We start from the raw sequence: 15,869 nt of genomic DNA on the forward strand, positions 1-15,869 counted from the left end.
AGCAAGAAGATGCCACAATAACAACAGCTGAGAGTGGCGCAAACTGGTCTGATGAAGTAAAGCTAAGATTATCTTGATCTACTAGTGAATAATGAAGACATTAGTATTTTGTCCGCAAAATAGGAAACTGAAGTACCCAGAAAACAACCACCTGTGCACAGGGAGAACATGCAAAGTCTAACCTGGACTTGAACTAGGGACTTTCTTGTGATGAGGCGCTAATCATAGCCAATTCTGCTATACTAACACATATTATAATGGTAAATGGATTCCACTTATGTTGTGCTTTTCCACCACGTAAGCAGACCGCAAAGTGCTTTACAATGGCAATGGCAAGGTGGAGAGATGGGAATTGAACCGGCGACCTTCCAGTTGGGCGATAGCCGCTCTAACAACCAGCCACAGCCGGCAATCATTATGTCGTGTTATTTCCAAAACATGTTATTGGTTTGCTGATAGTTGTTTAGAAAAGATTTATACTTACATGAAGGACACCAACAACAACAGTGACAACTCAAAGAAGCGTTGCATCAAGCAGTGGATTGAGTTGCAGCTCTGTTTGGTGACCCCAAACAAAGTGGGTTAGTGAGAAATAAGAAAGGTCATTTGATTGAGAGGACAAAGGGCAGTAGTGGCTCAGCTACAGTATTAAACCTTCACAGAAACATACATGTGCACCGAGAGACTCTTACAGGATGTACACATCAAAGTGTGTGTGTGTGTGTGTGTGTGTGTGTGTGTGTGTGTGTGTGTGTGTGTGTGTGTGTGTGTGTGTGTGTGTGTGTGTGTGTGTGTGTGTGTGTGTGTGTGTGTGTGTGTGTGTGTGTGTGTGTGTGTGTGTGTGTGTGAGTGGCCTTACTAATGCGAGGATTACCCATGCAGTGGAAATCTGTTTACACGGTCACATGATAAGAATGCGCTGTGCTCTTTGAGACGAATTGCAAGAACCAATCATGTAAATATTCACACATTACAGTAAGATGGAGATATGTGTTTCATCAGAGTCAGTTCCGTTGTAAGTCAAAGTGAAGATAAGGTCAAGACTGAAGCAATAAATTCTGATTGTCCGAGATCAACGTGAGTGTCCAAGCATTTCATGTAAGTCAATGTAGCGTCCCCTAAAGTCCTGGAGACACGACAGTGTGTGTACATGTGGTGCAGAAATGTCTCAATGTTCGCCATGGGAAATCAGAAAGCAGCCGCAAGCTCCCAACTCCTAAGAGTGAGACTTTATAATTACACTTTTACACACCGACACACACATACGCACACTCACGCACACATACTTGTAATTACAGTCGGCTCCCACAATCCCATTAAGTCTTTTGGGGCCTTTAGGCATTTTCCATCATTTAACTGGTCACAGTTTCCAGTATGAAGGCCTTTGTAAGGGCATGAGTTCAATGGAGCTGACTTTGTGTTATTCACCCATTGGGTCATGGGTTCAATTCCCAGCTGACCCAGTGGCCTGCTTCTGTTCCTGCGAGTCAGAGGCTCCCTTCATCCATATTTTGTCACCCCTGACGGGCCCCGCGGTTTAATGGATTGTGAACAGCAAGAAAACAGGGGATTTACACACAAAAGGACACACACACACACACACACACCTAAAATAAAGTAAACATCTATAAATGCGTATCCAAGCAAGTAATTGGAAGGCCTTTGGCTCAGTTGAATAAGGCTCAGCGCTCTCTGTGACAGGCACGCTACACTGTGTTTTCAGCACTAATGTAACTTAATGGAAGCAGCATCAGAATAACAGAGAGAAAACATCTTTTTTTTGGTTCCGTACTTAAAGAACAAGACAAATTTTTACATTTTTTTCCCTAAATTTACAGTGGTATATTATAATGACAGGAAGAAAGATGGAGATGTTGGAGAGAAACAGAAGAGATGGAGGAAAGTGAGTAGAAGAGAGGCCCAGCTGTGTTTTCAGAGAGAGGGAGAGAGAGAGGGAGAGATGATAGTCTGTCAGATAGAGATATAAAGTCTCGATGTCAAGAGACAAAAATATGCTTCTGGCCATGTGCGCTTGCATTCAATTTCCTTTTATCTGTATTTGTGTGTGCTTTCAGAGGAAATCATTTTGGTTGTGTGTGTGTGTGTGTGTGTGTGTGTGTGTGTGTGTGTGTGTGTGTGTGTGTGTGTGTGTGTGTGTGTGTGTGTGTGTGTGTGTGTGTGTGTGTGTGTGTGTGTGTGTGTGTGTGTGTGTGTGTGTGTGTGTGAGAGACAGGGCAGGACACCGTGAGGAGATGGAAAGACGCTGTGTGGCAGTCGTGTTTGGAAGCGAGGTATTAGTGAATATCCAGTGTGGGTTTGTGCACTGAGGGGTGACAGCATGAGGGAGCGAGGATGTCTTCTGTGCTGTTTTGTGCCGGCGTGGTCGAGTCAAGAGGCTGTGAGAAGAGGGTGCTCCTCCACATATTTACACCCTTGATTTGTTCCGCGCCGTATGCCCTCAGACTGTGTGCGACAGTGTCAGCGAGCCCTGGTAATCCTTTCAACGTATGTGTTTTGTGTAATAATGTCACTGATGCAACTTAACAAAACAGAGATTAGCATGCTGTGTTAAATTATGCCATCCTAATCAATAAGTGTGCACAAAACACTCCCTTTCCATCTGTGGCTTTCCTTTTGTACACCCAGGAAAGTGTTACTGATTTTATAAAAAGAAAAAAATAGCCGAGTTTCCTAAAATGTGGGTCTATTCCCTTAAGTGCTGGAGTGACACACAAAATTTCGTATGTGGAACCATTCACCATTACAGTATAAATAGGTCCAATCAGCCATGCTAATGGATTTATAAGGCTTTTCACACTGTAGGAACAGGGATTTGAGCTAAATAACATCATAAGAGATGCCAAAATGCAATCTTTCAAGGCAATAATGGTGTTATTTATAGAAAGGTCTGTTTTTTTGCTGTGTCTTCTTCAAAACCAATATGTTGTACTTGTGTGTGGGTGTATTTTGAGGGGGATCCATTGAGATTAACACTGTTTCTTTTGGGTTGCATTGCTTTTTTAAAATGTGGACACTGTTAATGTGATTTAGGCTTGAAAAAATGACCAACAAATCATTTGGTCAGGTTTGCATTGCTTGGTATGCATCAGGAACATTATTCACAACTGTGTGCATTTAGGCCTGAAAAGGGCACAGAAGTTTGAATTAATAAGAAAGAAAAAGTTTTTATTGCCACTTACTGCTTCGTTTTATGTTCCGAACTGGAAAAAGGACGGGAGAAAAAAACATATTGTGACATTTTCCTTTGTGGAGACTCCACTGATATGGTCACCAGGCAATTAGTGCCTCTAATTTACAGTATTTCCATCATTCATATTCTTAGTTTCCATCTTAGTTGCCGGCCCTCACTTGTTCTAAACAATATTGCCCAGACTCACTTCTGTGCATCAGTATTCGTTCGCTGTCGAGCATTGACCATTTATAGCTGAATGTGGGTGTTGAGGGTGGCATATGAGGCTACGTTCGCACATTGTTAAGGTGGACTGGGATTTATAAAGGCACTATTGTATACATGTGTGGGTGTGCATGGTTTTATTGATCTCAACTTTATTTGATGTACGCAATTGTCAGCTTTTATTTGTACACACTTTGTGTTTGGAGCCTTCGCGTTTCGTGAATGAAGTTGTCGGGTCCATATGCTGAATGTGTTAAAACAATATGGAAACTCTTCCTGCAGAGAACAATTGAACCTGTACATAAGTTGTAGACACAATTTTAATGAGTCAGCAGTGTATGTTTTACGAGAGAGCTCGCATGTTGAAGTTTATTCTCCCACTGCACTAAGTGATAAATGTATCTGCTTTTCTGTCTCTAGGTTTTCCATGCCAATACAGACCCGACAGAGGTGGTTCTCAATCGGATCCCACAGCCAGTCCTGGCCCGCTTTATTCGCATCAGACCGCAGACTTGGAAAAATGGCATTGCGCTGCGTTTTGAGCTGTACGGCTGTCAAATAACGGGTAAGAAAGATCCACATCTCGGACCTGTTTTGCCACCCTCCTCCTGGGATTCTTGTAAAAACATGGTCGTCATCTTGCAAACTTTTCTACAAATGATATACTGGCTTCAGATCAGGACAGAACTTGGGTCAGGGCAAAAATAACTCCCCCAGAAAACATTTCCCGGACGAGATCCCATAAATGTGAATGGAAAGGGGTTTTTTGGGGGGGAGGGGTTTGGTCCTTGTCATTTTTATAATCTGCTGATAACTAATTCTCTCATTCGTCCATCCATCAGTCTTATTCATGATTCTGTTCATACGCTCCTCTTATCTGTTTCTCCCTTTCACATGCACACAACACACCCACTCTCATGTGCACTCACACTCTTGCCCATGCTCTTTCATATACATACCCCCCCCTTCTCTGTCTCCCACTCACAGATCACACGCACACAAAGAGACACACTCAGTCCTAATAGAATAATACTAGAGTGTGATGTGTGGGTGATAACATCAGAGAGTAACAGGCTCTCAGCTTTCATCTGCAGCCCTGGCAAACAAACACGATTTCAACCAGCATAATCAGCTCAATGCTATAAATAGATAAAACTTAATTAGACCGTCTGTGTTTGTGAGTGCAGAAATGGTAAAACAGAGAGTTTCAGGCCGTGTGTGTGTGTGTGTGTGTGTGTGTGTGTGTGTGTGTGTGTGTGTGTGTGTGTGTGTGTGTGTGTGTGTGTGTGTGTGTGTGTGTGTGTGTGTGTGTGTGTGGACATAGGTCTGTTCAGACACACACTATGGGGACTTGCCATCCTTTTGGGCCAAAACTAAGTCCCAGCAAGGAGAATCATTCAATTTCGAGATGAAACTCGAGGTTAAGGCTATAGGTTGCACAAGGAGTGTCACCAAACGGCATGAAAACACAACTGGTGCCGGTAAGGAAAACATTTACACAGATCTCAAGCTCCAACTAAAGTAAGGGTAGCTACAGAGTTTACATTAAGTCTGCATTGTAAGTCAATTCAATGTCCCTGGAAGGCAGGGAAAAATAAGGCGTGCATGTCCAGCTCTGCTGTATCATTATTAGGTTAGGGCCTCTCTCTGCTGCCACTGTAGTGGCCATTGAGAGGGACAGATATGCTCTTATCCAAGAGGGCTATTTCAGCACCCACACAAATCACAATCACACCAAAACAATATGATACTGCTTTAGTGTGTGTGTGTGTGTGTGTGTGTGTGTGTGTGTGTGTGTGTGTGTGTGCGTGCATTATGGAGCTAGGGACGGGGATGGAGAATATATCAGGTATCTCGCCTGAGTTCTTGTCCACCATTCGCCTATTTTTTACTCTAACACCTGAAATTGCATTATATATCACCCTACTTTTTCCACTACTCTCAGCAGTGAGAACACATTCAACACATTTTTTGGCCATTTCCCTGCCTATTGCCTGCCTCTGCTGCCTGTGATATCTACCATCCATCACGGGCCAGAGGAAAACACTGACATGATATGCAAAGCACTGCCGGTTTCCTGCCACTATCCCTTTTGTTAAGAGCGAGGACAGAGTTTGATGTTTCAGAGGTGAATGACAATAGAGTGAACCACTCCGCAGCAGTTTCAGTAAAATATGTCGAAAAACTGCAGTAAAAAAAACTTTTTAACCAAACATGTATGCGAATAGCCATGCTGTATTTTCTTTTGTTTTGCTTTTCTCCCCCTCACTTACATATGGACAAACCTGCACTTCAACACACTGCCAGGGGGAATGTGATAATGCCCGACACAGGGCTATAAAGGCAGACATAAAGCAGTCAGTCAGTGACATGTCATTAACTTAAATCACACTTTTATGTCTCCAGCTCGACTTTTTCCTCACTATCTACCCATCTCTCTATTCAGTGCCGCTGTTTTTTCCCCATAATGTTTTTTTTCTCCCTCTGTCTTTCCTTTGCCTTTGCTGACACCTTTCATTCGCACTCTCCACCTCTCGCCCCGCTCTCATTTTCTCCTCTCTGTCCCTTCTCCTTAAATCATCTCTGTAGATGCACCGCTCCTCCCTCCCATCACTTCATCCTAATCACATTACAGCGGCACTTATTTTTAGCACCTTTATTATTTGTCCCACCAGGCTTGTGTAAAGTGTGTGTTTGTGAAGAAAGGCTCAGTCCAGTCATGTGCATAATTCTTGTGAGGGCAGGGCTTCAGTCGTGAGACCCCTGTTATCTTGAAAAGCACAGTGGGAGTGTCTGCTCACCTGTGTGTGGGCGAACAATCCCAGCATATGTGAGTGGAAGTGAATCCCAACATGTGTGTGAGACCTTGAATTCTGTGAGCCGGTGCACGTACGGTCTGCATGCGAGCGTTTCTAGTAAGAGCTCTCACGCTGGTGTATAATATCAGACTATTTCTGTGATGATCTGCAGAGATTACATTACCATCGACTCACCCGCCACGCTTCTGGATTAAACAGGCAGCGCGTCAACGACCAAAATACTTGGATGCAAACAAAAGCAACATAAAACAGACAATACCATAATGGGATTTTCTTCTGGCTAATCAGTTTTTTTCCACGTCTGCTGCCGAGCTCGAGGGGGGAGCTCATCTGTAGCTGTTGTTGTTTATTGTTGATTCATTATTTACCAAAGCGAAGCACGGCTGCAAACGTCACTGCATTAAACATTCATCTCCATGAAGACCTGAAGAATGTCACCATCAATCACCGTCACCCTTCACTGTCAGCCCGCTCTCTCTCCTTCCACTTCCATCCCTCTTTATCCTCCTCACCCTTTCTATTCACTTGCTGTCTTTTGAGTCTGTCTTTCTGTTTGACCTTTTGCCTACTTCCTTATCTCCCCCTTGTCCTTTAACTCTCCTTCCTCACCTTTTGTCTTGCCTCCCACTTCTCCTTTCATTCTTCCGCCATTATTTAAATTTTTTATTTTACTTTTTTCCACATTTTTCTTTTCTGTTCACATCAGTTTCGACCTGCACCTTTTCCAAACAGAAACGGTCACTTTTTTTTTTTGGTCCTGTCTCATGTCATTATTCATGGCAACACCATATTCTGATGCTTGTTAGCCTAAAACACATTTGTCAGTGTAACAAACACTATCCCTTTGATCTGCATCATGCTTTCATTTAGTTCCTCCATCTGGGAGTTCTCTGGCTCAATTCCCTGTGAAGAATCCCCTTTGGATGCTTGATTATAGTTACGCATCAACTTTGCAGCAGCAGGAAGGAAAAATAATGAAATGGGTTGATGGAAAGCAGCTCAGAAGGGGCTGCAGAGCGTAACGCGCCAGTCGCCGCTTTAACTATTCGTGTCACAATCACACAGAGAATTTTGCTCCAAGATTAGATCAAACAGTGACACCAAATTATCCCAGGCCTGAAAGTGGCACTTATTTATGAGCAGTTTTTATCTAGGTCGTATTGGATAATCTAGCAATGTTGCAACTTCACCTAGCTGGAGTTTACAAGGATGACAGTTTGGACTGTTTTCAAATTTTTTTTGCCCGTTATTTTCAAATGTTTTTCCCAAATCTGTGTCAGTCCTCTTTATTTTAAAGTGATTTAATTTTTTGATTCAGTGTCAACATTTCTGGTAAACTCCCATTATAATATCAAAATCTCCATGCCTACAGTTCAGGTTTAAATGTTTAACAAGTTATATTATGGTTGAGGTGAAAAAACAAAACTGTTTTAGTCAAGACAAAACATATGTTCTTTTTTTTTTACAAGAACGAAGAGTTGGGACCAAAATTGTAACTAACAAAGGGAAACATGAGGGACACCAATAAACAACAATGGAGTGGTAGCGCTGGTGAAAGTCTAACTGACAAGTCACAAGAATGGAAAAGACACACATATACACTCTGAAACACGAGGCACAGCAGACAACCTTAGTAGTAATCAGAGAAGAAGATGGTACACAGAGGATGACAAGCAAAAATACACTGAACTGCACACAGGTGGAGAACCAGAAACCAGGCATGGAGTCATCGCGACAAAGTAAACATGAAACACTAGAACACCAGGAAACATGAGGTGATAGAAAATATAAAAACAGTAAAAAATCATCAAACTAAAAGCACCAGCACAACTAACTATTTTGTCCATTCTTCAAATGATCGCATATGTTACCGTAATATCAACTAAAGTGGAATTCAAGTCTTCAATTTTTGTTGAGATGCCTCCTACCTGGACAAAAGAGAATAAGAATAGACATACTGTTGCTATGCTTATCTTAAGTAGTACGAAAGTTGATCAAATAAATAGTGTAAAGAGTAAAGGTACACGGTACTCTTCAGTATTAGTTATGTTTAACTGCATTTATTTTCACTGTTAATATCAAGCTTTGATTCAAATTGCCATGTTCCAAATCTACAAACAAAGCACTGTTTTCAATTCAGACAAACTCTCCATTCTATGAACATTACACTTTCCTGAAAGAAAATGTAGACACAATAAAGGAGTTTTTCCTCTTTAAAAATACACTTGTTGGCAACAAAAGAAGCTAGAATAGAGTATTATCAATGGTACAAAAAGTACTGAAGCAGAAATGAAAACATATCCTGATTAAACTTAAAAGCTACTAAAAATGTACTAATAAAAATTCTGCTACAACACAACTGATAACTTCTGAATAAGATGTCTGACAGCCAAAGCGTAAGTGCCATAGAGAAAGAGGAAAGATGGATTTCACAAACAGTTGATGCCCTACATCACAATGTAATTACAGTTCTATCCAGACAAAGATGGCATCAAGTGTCCTGTTGTCTTCTGATTGCAGTGCCCTCGCAACATCTTTATTTCATGTCTTAGAAAATGCACTGCCTGCAGTACGTCAGTCTTTTCTCACTCCTCTCCATCTGTGTCCCCGACTCAGATGCTCCCTGCTCAGAGCTGCAAGGCATGTTGTCTGGACTGCTCCCCGACTCCCAAATCTCTGCGTCCTCCATGAGGGACATCCACGGGTCCATGGGGGCTGCCAGGCTGGTGGCCAGCCGGTCAGGCTGGTTTCCTAACCCAACACAACCCATCGCTGGAGAGGAGTGGCTTCAGGTATTTAGTTTAACTGTAAATCAAAAAAAATAATTTTGTTTTGTTTTTCAATTTTCAGGGTATAGTTGTCTGCTTCTTTCCACAAATGAGACTGTAGTTTGTTTGAAATGAGGTTAGTTTATTGTTATCATGTTACTGGTAACATTTAAAGTTCTCAAAACCCATGAAGCAAAGTCACATTTGCCACATATGTCTGAGGATCTGTGAATTGGATTGGGCAGTGAAACCTTAAGCAGGTTCAGGAAAAAGACATTTCAAGAACAAAAATAACACAAAGTACTAATGGTACTATCCATTATTATCTTCCCACTGAGAAGGTGAAAGGCTTTGTGGAGCACCCACACAGGAGTTTGATGTCACTCAACATGTCCTCAGTTTTGGTGAAAGTTAATTTATTTTTCTCTTTTCTCTTCTATTCTCGGGCTTATAGCAGCTCTCCCTGTTGCCACTTCAGTGAAATAGATTTGCTGTCTGTAACTATGAGGCCTAACAACCACATCATAATGATTGTTAGCCGCAGAAAACAAAGGAACAGCAAATATGTAATTATGTAATATAAATATAAATCGTTTCCAACCTCATTGTCTCCCTGTCTTGGTTGGTGCATATGACAAGTTTACTGCAGCAGCATAGAAGTAACACAGCTGAAGGCAGCCATGTTGGTTCTTTATTGTAATGTATACCTTGTAAACTGGACAATGGGATTTTCCCAAGTGGTAGCTGTGGTAGTTCCGAGCTGCATGGAACCTCTTTGAGGCTGGAGATAAAGCAAAAGACAGTGAAGACAATCTAGGTTCATTGAGCCACACTAGAGCCTAAATCAATCCCAAACCAAAGGCTAATTCGGACACCTAAAAAGGTGGACATGCAGAGAAAAGACCTGCACAGCTCATGACGGGTGTGGAGAGTATTCTAACTTTTCTAATCCCATGTTGCAGGTGGACCTTAGTGTGCCCAAGATGGTGCGCGGAATCATTACCCAGGGTGCAAGAGGGCTGGAGGGCAGCACCAGTGCCGAGAACAGGGCATTCGTCAGAAAGTACAAACTCGCACACAGCTTGACAGGCAAAGAGTGGACCTACATCACAGACAGCAAGACTGGATTTGCAAAGGTACGTACATGTAATCTTTACCTCTGTATGACACTCTCCATTCTCTGATTGCCTCTCTGTCAGTCCTCCCTCATTTGTAGTTTATTTATAGCTGTCTCTCAGCTTAGTTCCTCTTCATTCACCCACCATCTCCTTCTCCAGCTCCCCTCCTTCATCCCCTCTCTCATTCTTGTCATAAAAGCTGTTATTTTACCGCCTCGGCTTCTTTGGTAATAATTCAATCACCTCAATCCTCACTCTCCCTGCTTCCATCTCTCTCTGTCTGTCTATGCGTCCTCCCTCTCTACTCTTTACTGTCTCTCGTCGTCTTGCTCACTCATCCCCCTATTTGTCTCTCATGGGTGTTAATTAAAAATGTCTTTCCTGCATCACCACTCAGCACTGCTGGCAGTCAAATGCACCGCGAGACAGGGCACTTTAAACTCACTTCTCCTTTCTGAGACTATGTCTTAAAATGCTTTAATAGCCCTACTGAGCGCCTGGATTTTCTCCTGATGCTAAAACCCTGTTCTCTCTCATCTGCCTGTCTTTAAATGAGTATCCTGGGAAACCCATCATACGCTCTTAAAATTCCAGAAATGGGGAAGACAGGAGACAGTGTTCAATTAATGAAACCAATAGCACGTAGTTCACGGTCCATGTTTTTGAAGTGATCGTTTCGGGCTAGTCAGTTCTAACTTTGCTTTAAATCCTGCGCGACTGCTGCCGCCTCAAAGATTATTCGAAAATCAAAGGTAACACACTTCCTCTTGTCATTTTTATGACGTGTGTCACACTGTGCAAGTACGCAGTGTTGATAAGCTGTGTTATATGACTTTGGAGAAACAGGTTGACCATTCACTGAGGCTTGCATGGATAAAATATTAAAAAAAATATATATATATATTTTAACACTTCTGTTGTGTTTAGGGGTTTCTTCATTGTTTTAGTAATTTTCCCCTCGGTGCCCTGGTTGCCACAAAATAATCATAACTGTGTGTATATTCTGATATATATCACATAAAGTAAGTTTATTACTCACTCAGTTGCACATTTAAGCCTTTTAAAAGCTGTAGTTTAGAAAACGAGCTGCCATCAGATCTATTGAACTTTGCCACATAGATTTTATTGAAGCACCTTTCCTAATAGAAGGACACTTGGGGGTCACATGACCATTGGACAGGTGCTCATGTGATGGCATTCAAATCGATAGCCAGGCCATTATCATTCCCTTGAGCCAGCACAATAGCCGCTGCCTAGATTATCCCAGTTTGACCTTTTAAGTGCACAAAGGAAGTGACCGGAGGGATTTTGAAGCAAAATGAAAGTCAATAATTTCATTTTTCTGCTTTTCGCAATTCTATAAACCGTAGAAACTAATGACCTCTCCATCTCATTTCTTCAGATTTTTGAGGGAAACAGCCACTATGACACCCCGGAGGTGCGGCGGTTCGAGGAGATAGTCGCCCAGCATATAAGAGTCTTCCCCGAGAGGTGGTCTCCCGCTGGCATCGGCATGAGGATGGAGGTCCTCGGCTGTGACCTTCCCGGTAAGAGCACAAAGAGATGCGCGGATGATAGCAAGAGTCCTCGTGCAGTATGCATGAAACACGTGTACAGATAAACCCATGACCTGCGGGGCTGACAGAGACGTGCAATCAAGACATATTATGCAACAACTGTGAAACCTTGCACACTATATCATCATCACAGTGGGATTATGATTACCTCGGCATGTATGTGCTGTATATTATATGATCTATAAGCATAATTACAAGCAAACACATGTATTCCATCACCTGTTGTGTCGAGCTTTGTGTCTTTGTCTCGTTGCAGAGTATGCATGTCCATATATGAGATTCTATTTGCAGAGACGGATGTTTTGTGGCCTTGTGCCTACATAATGGAGGTTAAAGTTAATCATCTTGCTCCCGAGAAGGTTTTTCAACATGTCTGGACAGGGATTAACATGTCTAGGTCATGGGACTTACTAATAGTAGCCAGCTGTGTGGTTTGCACTGTCCTGTGTTTGCAGACTATTGTGTAAATCACACGTCGATAGCACGCATGGATCAGCGGCAGTGCAAACAGTGCTGTTCTTTTCGATCAACTGCGTTATTTTAGAGGTTTGAAGAATGTATGGTTCTTGATCAACATTTTTGGGGAGTTAGGAATTAGTGCACACGGTGGTTTCTAAGGTTGGCAATTGCAGAAAAAAGGTGATGAATGGAGACCATTAGTGTGTAGGTTACTTTACTGAGCTGCGTAAGTACCATATATTATAATATGCTAAAGTGTTGTATGAACCTTGTTAGCTGTGGCAAGCAATTTCTTCTCCTCTGCCCAATAACTTCAGGAATAAAGCAGGCAATTTTACAAATCCTGGCACACAACTTAAAGCAGGCAATAATGATTATAATGTTCTGCATTCAGTTGCCACCATGTGAAGTAGAGGCAATAAATACCTCGCCACGAAAGTTTTAACGTTTTTCCCTAATAGCCATCGCAATGTATTTTATAATAATCCTAGCCCAGATGCAGACGTCATATATGTGTCATAATTGCAGGGTGTTTTTTTTTTTTTTTTTTCGTAAAGCACTTTTTTCTAAAAGGGTCTGTAGTTGCAGATGGTGTTTTTATAGCCAGCCTCAGCTCGCTCATTCATGTGCCATCTGATCTTTCTACTATAGTTGGGCTGTGACATGTGACAGGTGAAGATGAGAACAGGAAACGACACGTACCTGTTCCCCAGTGGACATGAAGTAGGCCGTTGGTTACGGCCGATGGCCTCAGTACTGTATTTTTCTGTGCTTATGTGTGTGTGAGTGGGAGAGAGAGAGAGAGACGCAGAGACAGAGAGAGACAGTAAAGCCCAAAGGAAACACAATATCCCAGATGTGTCAGGCACAACCAGGAGGCTGCTGATGATGGGCACAGAAGGGGCAGCCTGGACTGTTTCTAACACGTTACTGTGGAGAGATTAGGGAGGAAAAACAAGCACAACACAGGCAGCAGAGAAAGACTCCTGCTAATGAAGAAAATAGGCATTTCATAGAGATATGTTCAAGCATAAAGGGGAATTGTTATGAAATACAAAAGATGAAATCACATAGTTAGTTAGGATGATATATAAATTACATTTCAATAGAATCTCCCCAAGAATTGGCATTGAAATAAATAAATAAAAAATCTAATTAAATTAAATCCAGATAAGATGTGGTAAGATTGCCCTATTTTCTACAATCAATTTTGCCTTGTTACAGCCGAAAAGTGAACAATTGGACACAGATGATAGTGGACAAACAAAGGAAAAAGAGCAAAAATTATAGTAAGAGTACAAGAACCAATGATGTCAAAGTTGTTGAACATTTATTTGCAAGTATAAACCCCTTAAGTTGTAGCATCTCATTTTAAAAGGGGTCTGAATGCAAAGTGACAACAGAAGTTAAGACGGGACAAAGAACAACAACAAAACATTAGGACAACGCTGTGGCCAAAAATACCAAAAAGTACATAAAATAGAGCAAGAGCATTAGACATCAGAGAAAAGTGGGATCACAGGTGGGTACTACGTGTGAGATACCAACAGCTCATCCCAGATTAAGAAGACCAGGGACATATGAACATGCAGGCTTGTTTACTATTTATGGTCTTCACATGGGGAAACTCCCAATGAAGTTGAACAGACTTGTTTCAATTGAAAAATATACATTTAAAAAATTAGATGAAGCCAGAACGTATGTCTTCTTGTGTATCAGGAAGGTTATTTAAATGCTTATAATTCTAGTCATTAATAGCTCAGAATTGGGCAGTTTGAAAATAAAACAAAAAATTAGTTTTTCATAAGCTATCTTCAGTTAACAGCCTCACTGTAGTTATACAATGTGGGGCCCAGTTGGTGAGCAATTTTTTTTTTTTTAAACACGCTGCATGTAAAGGAGCTCTAAGACCAATGCAAAACATTGATGTCAAGACTTAAAGTGACAGTGAACAGATGAAAAGAATGTACTCTGTTGTATCGAAGCTCGATAGAGTGAGTTTTCCAGGAAGAAACATTTTACTTTGGTCTAAGAAAGTGTTCCTGCACACACTTGCTCCTTCAGATTAAGATAATGATGGTTTGGCCAAACACACGAGCTAGTTATTTGTCAGAAAAAGCTGAAAATTCAGTAAAGTAATTGTTTTGCTTGTGCCACAGAAGAACAGAACCTCTGTCTACATCTATTTAACAGCTTTTCTCATTAAACCTTGTGGTTTCAAATGAAATGTTACTTTAACTACTCTCCCGGTTAGCTGAATCCTTAATGGGAGGACATAAAGATGGTATGCTTAAAGTTTTGTTGGGTTTTTTTTTTTTCCCCCGTGGAAACGTCCTCTTTTCATTTAGAGTTTCAGGTGATGAGCAACGGGCACAAAGGTAAACGTGTACATCATCACATCCGGCCGACCTGTCGTCTGTTTTATTCTGTGCACACACAGCGTTTTGTGATTGCGTCTAATAACATCATGCACAGCATATCTGCAGCCATCATCGCAGTGATCGCAGCACAGATGAACATCTTGGTTTTAGCAGTTTCCCCCCGATCGTCTGGTGGTCTGCCCGTCTGTGTCTGCACGCCAGATGTTTGCCTTCTGGATGTAATCCGTGCATTAAACATGATAACAGTTCATTCCCACTCCACATGAACACCGCAGCAGCCGCCCCTGCTGCTACCATCCTAAATGCGACGCACAGCCGAGCACCCAGTTAAGTCGACACCGAGTGGCTTCGAGCAAATAAATTCCGTTAAATTTCACTTTGTCTGGTTTTTAATTGTTTCCACGCTAAGTGATGTGAGGATAATAATGCTGAAAAACGCATGATCTCACCGCTTATGCAGTCACAACCGTTTCGCCAGCGTTGTAAATGAAAACAACGTGGGGAAGAAAACCCCCCAAAAATAACCCACTGAAGACAAAGAACATGTTGTGCTATTTGTTTGTGTGTGTTTGTTCCAGCAGTTGTGTTTAGTTGTAAAGGAAGATAAAATATTCAACAGTGCATCAGCTCCAGTCCACTGAACACAGCTGTTTACACATAACTCACAAGCACACATGCACCAGTTTTCAAGTCTGGTGGACCTCGCCTATAAACGCAGACAAACACCACAGGAAGAGATATATAGAACAAAATACAATAAGAGGCAGAAGCATCTTCTTTTTTTTTTTTTATCCTTATTCAGATTAAATCCAATCAGGTTGTTTTTATTCCTCCATGGGGTGCGTACAACAGGCCGTATTCAGAATCAATTTTTCATTCCATCATGCATAGCATTCATGAGGCAGCTAATATTAAAAGGGAATCTTTACTTTCATTTAAAGTTGATTTATGGGAGTCTCCGAACACAGCACAGGCTATATGTAGATAGTAAAAAAAAAAAAAAAAGGCAGATCCGACTATAATCGGCTCCTTTTTCTCCTTGCAGCCCCATTTAAGAAATGAAGCCATATACTGAAGGGGTCATGAATAAATAAGAGGAGACATTAGCAGTGTATGTGGCTTAATCACACGCATGCACACCTTTAGGAGTAGATGCAGAAAGCCAAACAGCCTGTTTAATGTCCAGTTGTTCTCCATTTTATTGTTTCCTGAACGTGGATCCCTACTGGTGATTTCCGAGGTCATGCTCAGGTCAGATTTTTCATTAGGTGTATGTAGGTTTTGATGTGCAGGCAGGAATGAACCTTTCCTCTAGTCAATTGTATCCTTCAT

General features: G+C 41.6%; 1 protein-coding gene across 2 annotated transcripts in view; it reads left to right on the forward strand.

Moving 5' to 3' along the window:
• Window positions 1-15,869, forward strand: part of LOC308119134 (neuropilin-2-like) — a 99,652-nt gene that overhangs the window by 50,685 nt on the left and 33,098 nt on the right. For both annotated transcript variants that reach the window (XM_080478974.1, XM_080478975.1), the window contains exons 8-11: window positions 3,836-3,980; window positions 8,851-9,026; window positions 9,965-10,138; window positions 11,523-11,667. In XM_080478974.1, the coding sequence (XP_080335100.1) occupies window positions 3,836-3,980; window positions 8,851-9,026; window positions 9,965-10,138; window positions 11,523-11,667 (640 nt within the window). The remainder of the gene's footprint in view (window positions 1-3,835; window positions 3,981-8,850; window positions 9,027-9,964; window positions 10,139-11,522; window positions 11,668-15,869) is intronic.

Source organism: Lipophrys pholis (genome assembly GCF_963383615.2).
Source record: "Lipophrys pholis genome assembly, chromosome: 13".
Classification (NCBI taxonomy): Eukaryota; Metazoa; Chordata; class Actinopteri; order Blenniiformes; family Blenniidae; genus Lipophrys; species Lipophrys pholis.